At 33.5% G+C, this 6,231-nt stretch overlaps 1 protein-coding gene across 1 annotated transcript; it reads left to right on the forward strand.

Annotated features, from left to right (window-relative positions):
- The first annotated feature begins 722 nt into the window (after window positions 1–722).
- LOC123545731 (uncharacterized) lies at window positions 723–5,838 on the forward strand. Its single transcript, XM_045332040.2, has 3 exons — window positions 723–1,251; window positions 2,267–2,416; window positions 4,821–5,838. The coding sequence occupies exons 1-3, from the start codon at window positions 1,032–1,034 to the stop codon at window positions 5,024–5,026; spliced, it is 576 nt and encodes a 191-aa protein (XP_045187975.1). The 5' UTR covers window positions 723–1,031; the 3' UTR covers window positions 5,027–5,838.
- Window positions 5,839–6,231: the final 393 nt, after the last annotated feature.

Raw genomic sequence — 6,231 nt, forward strand, 5'->3', positions numbered from 1 at the left:
TAATATCGTTGTGATGATTTATTTGTTTGTTTGTTTTGTTGGGTTTAACGTCGCACCGACATAAGTATAGGCCGTATTTCCAGCTTTGATGGTGGAAGAATACGTCAGGTGCCCCTCAATGCATTATTTCATCACGAGCGGGCACCTGGGTAGAAACCACCGATCTTCCGTAAGCTGGATGGCTTCTTCACATGAAGAATTCAACGCCCCTGTGAGGCTCGAACCCACATCGATGAGGGGCAAGTGTGATGATTTAAATATTGCTAGTCATATTAGAATATATATGCCCTCGTGTGCGTTTAGTCGTGCTATATGTTATAACCACTTTAGTTCCGTCATTGCTGTTTAATAAGTGTATAATATTGAGTGAGCTAAACAAACTAAAATGAAACGGGTTTCAACTGTAAATAAAACATTTGGATTTAAAACCAGTACTGGTGTTATAATAGGCGTGGTTGAATGAACATTATCATGCATGGCTTCAACATTGTGCACTACATTCCACAAATCCAAAACAAATGGTGCAAACTGAACAGGCTAATAGATAATTCAAGTTATTTATTTGAAGTCACTATATCAACGCAATGAATTGTCGCTGAAGAAATTGAATTATTATAACCTATTGTTTTGAAATTGAAATTTTAATCAATGTTAACTGTTTGCGTCAGTTACTGCTGTAGCAACCAGCCGGTATATAAATCTTGACAAGAAAACAAAAACACATTACTCCCCGGTAAATGAGGTAGTGTATCATATGCTATTAATAATTAACACTGAAAGCAAAAAAAAAAAAAATAATAGAATAGATTATAGTTTTCATAAATACTCAATGTCGCTGTAAAAATCGTTGCCGAAACAAAAGCGATCGTTGTACTTAATAAAGATTTTTCCAACTATAAAAATATTGATTAGAAACAGCAATTATTAAATACTGAACCGTGCGGAAAAAATAAAGATAATTGACACAGGTATAATTAAAGCGGTGGAACCATCTCAAAACCTGAAGGATTATCATATAAGTAATTTGCAAAATGGGTGTAGTTGACGGATTTAAGGGTGCTGGACTATTTGCTAAGATAGCCCTAGTGTTGTTGCTAATAGCGACGCTGTTTGTGTGGATAGCCTACACGTGCACTGGCTGGGGAGAGGCAAAGTCTGGTACTGCTGATGGCACACACATTGGGCTGTGGCGTATTTGCTCCGACAACAAATATACCCCTGGATGTTCTCAAACAGACGGCTGGGCAAACGGTAGGCTAAAAGTTATTACTTAATTAAAATTGATTACTAGTACACGGTTTATGTCTAGAAAACATTATATATATTTTTGACTGTTACCTTAAATGCGGTAATATTTTTTTTAAACTTAAACGTTTATTCAAATTAGATACGTACATGTCGCACGTGAATGAAGGAAAAACACTGACATTTTACAGAAAGTACGAAATATAAAATTACGGATTTGATTTTAATAAAACACACACTAAATAGTTACTTAGAACTGAAGCAATACAAGCAAAATTTCACGGTCTGTAAATCTCTATTTTTAATTCCGCTCACTACTTTAATACATCTTACTCAGTTTAATTTACTGAAGAATACCTTTTTTTCATTTGTTGGTGCATTGTAATTAGTGCCTGATAAACTGTAATGCCATCATAAGTAATGATTTTAATAAAATCATATTGTAAGTTATAGTGTAGACTGTAATGTCCGGTGACTGCTTCGTCATCCTCCAAATTGAAGGTACTTGTATTACATGATGCAATGTCAGGACACTCCTCTGTCTTTTAGTGAACCTAATGTATTGACTCTTCTCCGAAAGAGAGTAATGATTTTAGACGGAAGAGCGTAGGCGCGCATTCACGACTTCCGGTTTTGTACTCCAGCGAGTTACCATTGTATATGTATCACATACTCGCTCTACAAACAAGTAAACACCCTGATTATAATGTTTTTATACTATTTGTTGAATGCTGTCTGGAGCTAAGATTATTTCTGCAGTTGATAATGTAACAAATTGGATTTGTTGTTTTTTGTTAATCATATCTTGGTTTAATCATTTTATAGTTTAAATATGCCTTTGGAAATTCGTATTTAATCCTTTTGAATTTCCATATTCTGCATATTCCCAGGTACATGTATATAGTCTCAGAAATTTCTGCTGAAACTGATTCAAACCCATCGGTCAGCTGTTTTGTCAAAATCTATATAGGTGTTATCAAAGTCAGTTAAAAAACATTCGTCTGTGTGTTTTTTTTTTCAGACTGGTTTGCCGCCTGCCAGGCTTTGGTGACATTCGGATTCTTTGGTATAAATGTGGCATTGTTCCTCCTTATATTGTACATATTTGTACCCAGTTGTCAGAAGAATGGAGAGATTGCCATGGCAACAGCCATCGTTTGCATTGTCACAGGTTGAATGATTTATGTATTGTATTATAGTTTTAACTGATCCTTAATTTACGTCTCTTTAATGTATTTTTGTTCTTTACTACGATGTTCTGGTTGGTTTGTTACACGAATTACATATACGCTGCATATATCAAATTTAAATTACAACAGCGAAGTTTACAATGTAGTAATCAATCTAAGATTACAAATGCCTCAGCATGTTGGGTGTAAAAAACATAACATTTAGAAAGAAATAAAACGATTGTTTTCTGAACTCTCATAAATTCATGAACAAATACTTACAAACCGAATATTGTGACATTGTAAACTTCGCTATTCAAAGAACTGCGTGTTAAATATATCAAGAAATACTATTGGAACCATCCTAGTAATTTTAAATTTATTGCTTTAATGACATCTGAAAATGTATCAGAAATACGAAATCTAAGTTTGTTTGCATATCATGGTTTCAAAAACGCCAAGAGCTGCACAGTGCACTATAGGTGTTATAGATGTTATAGATCTCATTATAAACTATTGCGGCTGTACATTTAGGTATATTTACTGTCACGATTGTTTCTTGATATGGAATGTTTTGGCAATTTACATGTTAGTTAGTATTGTAATGGATTAGTTGTTTCTGAGAATGATTATGTTGCTGAAAAGTCCTAAGCTGTTTGTTAAATATTATTGCTTAAGTACTTATCACCAAGCTGTGCTCTACATTTTCGTTTCGGTAGGACACGCGCGCTCTTGTTGATGGTACATTTACATAAGATTTTGACTGATCGGGGTGTATGTTTTTTCTGTTAAAGAGCAAATCCCTCTATGGTTATTTTAAATATATTTGGGAGTTTTCACCAGCGTAAAGTCATTGCTATAGTAGAGAATAATATATAATGTTTTATTTTATTGTACTATTTTGCATTACACTGCCTCTCCCTAACGAGATATCATGTGAAAGTGTGCTTCGAATTTATGTTTTATTCTCTTTAAATGTTGCCTCATTTCGACAACCTATAGAAATCATAAATCCTACTAAAGAGTAACTTGCGCAAATACACATGCTATCTCGACATCTTGTCATGCTTTGCAATGTTTTTCATCACTATGTTATATTGATGCTTTGTCAATGACCCTTTTGAGGGTTTTAGTACAAATAAACATTCTTCATAAAGGGTTGATTAAAATGGATGCTTTACAATATTAATCGTTTTAATCCAACGACTTTAATAAATTCAATGATGATCTTTTCATCAAAGTCAAGTCAAATCTTTTCATCATGCCAAAACGTCAATATTTTTTATACTTAGATAGACCTAATATAGTTTGATTTTGACGTTCGATAATTCAATTATATATTCGTCGGCAGATAAGGGAAATCAGCATATTTTAGGAGAGAACTACTATCATACTGAATAACATTACCTAAATAACGGACCGTTCCATTATTAAAGGTACAAAAAACATCGCTGACCTTTAAATCGAGCTATAGTGTAGATTTAATACCACATACATATTGCTGCTTTTGTTTTTATTTTCACTTCCACGTCAATCATGAGATAAATAGAGGATATTTGTTTGTTTAGAGAGAATATGGAATTTATTTCACCGAGAAGTGAGACAGCGGTATATATTTTCGATCTCAGCGCTAGTAACAGACGTACGCTTACAAGCGAAAATGACGTCACACGTGCTGTGACGTTGCAAAGACGCACACCACTTCACTTTATCATTTGCAGCATAACTTTTAACCATTTTCGTCAAATCAAGAAATATACTATAAAGAACAAAGGACGAATTTAGTATATTTTTTTAAACAATTTTACGCCAAAAAACTAGAAATTAATGCAGTTGAAATTATCTGTCTATGTTACATACTTAAGATGATGTTTTATTTATTATGTTAGAAAAGCATATGTTAGACTGGAAATAGCCAAATATGTTATCCTCTTTGAATAAAGTTATTATTATTATTGTTATTATTATTATTATTATTCATTGTCATTGTATAAGTAGATCGGCAAAGCTGGCCTATATCACTCATAATAAATTAGTGTGTGAGAAAAATTATATCTCTCTGACAAACAGTGCTTCCTCAGTTAACATAAAATAAATGTATATAGTTTTGACCAGAAATGTACGTTGTCAAGCAAAATTTATATAAGCTTAAGCCCGATGTTTACCAGGCTACCCAGATTAGCGTTTATACTCCGAGACTGCGTTTATTCTCAGAGACAGTCGCTATATCCCGTGTTTTGTCTACAACAACACATCGACTATTCTAGCAACCTGGGAGCCATTTTGGTTGAAACATTTATATCGGGCGTGTAAGCACGTGACCAGTGGAAATGCCAGAAACACGTAAACGTATGTGCAGTTAGAAACCTATATACATGTATATTAATTTATAAATCTACATTTCAGGCGTCCTCTACCTAATTGGGGTCATTGTGTTTGCTGCAGAATTCAAGGACGATTTCATAGATCCTGGAGACTCGAACCCGACCTGGGGAGATTACGAGCTCAGCTATTGTTTCGGAGTATCTGTGATTGCTCTAATACTAGAAATAGTGGCTGGAGTTCTGGCTATACTTGACTCAAAAAAAGGAGGGACATCCCCTTCTGCGTGACAGGTTGTTTTTATATCAATATCTGATATTCACAATATAATAAATCTGGCCATGGCCTTCTTATTTTGTCTGAACATCTCATACATTATATAAAGACATAAGAATGTAACAATAGGTAATCAACCATCCAACATGTGTACCATACACACAGGTACCACAAAAACAATATTATGCAAATAAATATATAATTCAGACCTCTGGAATATCTTAATGTTTATTCTCAAAAACTGGCAGATCTTTCAAGTATATTGTTCTAGACTGCATAAAGAACACACTTGACGGCGTAAAGAAACAGCATAATAGAACAACAAGTGTACCAATACTCACATTTAGGACAAATTACTAAATAAATAAATAAATAAATAAATATAATTCCATGGAGTATAAAAAATCTCTATCTGTATACCTGTCTTAGTTAAAGGGACATTTTATCTAATACATACATTTTTGTTATTTACATATATGCACTTTTGGCTGTTATATTTATGCCAGACCCTCTCGTATTTCAAAATTAAGTGCGGAAAATCTGTGGTAGCAGTTATCTGTAGCAATTATATGTGTAGTTTTTCTTTGAGAAGGATTCGCAGTACATGCATGTATATGTAATATATATAATTGTAATAGTATTTATATAAAAGCCACTTGATAATAAACCAATTGTTTTATGTGTCGTTCAATTTTTATATGATGCTCCAGATTATATGAATAAAACAGAATATTTGTTTACTATCATTTGTTGAATATGGCTTGCAAGAAAGAGATACCATCACTGGTTGAAGGTGCGGATGGGAATATCCGCCAAAGCCTTTTATCGCTTAAACAGTTACCCAAACGTCGACTATTCTCACCTGCATTTACAACCAGTGAAAGAATATAAGGATCTTACATGTCTACCTGTGTAAGACAGGATTTTCCCTACCCGGAGACCGTGTGGAATATACCGATTTTGAATCGAATCCATGCATGATCACATCACATGTTTTTCAAGAACTATCTTAGTGCCACAAATATGTTGGACGAAAAACATATGAATAGTGATACTTTATTTAAGTAATTTTCATGGGAATGAGATGACCCCCTGTTTACATCGTTGGCATGGCGGGAGAGATTCGTTTGATAAAACTTTTTTTCAATACATATAAAATGTAGCATTTTTTATTTTTAAAAAATGTATATATGTAATGAAATATCGTAAATGCAGTAAG

This window comes from Mercenaria mercenaria, chromosome 1 (genome assembly GCF_021730395.1).
Source record: "Mercenaria mercenaria strain notata chromosome 1, MADL_Memer_1, whole genome shotgun sequence".
NCBI lineage: Eukaryota > Metazoa > Mollusca > Bivalvia > Venerida > Veneridae > Mercenaria > Mercenaria mercenaria.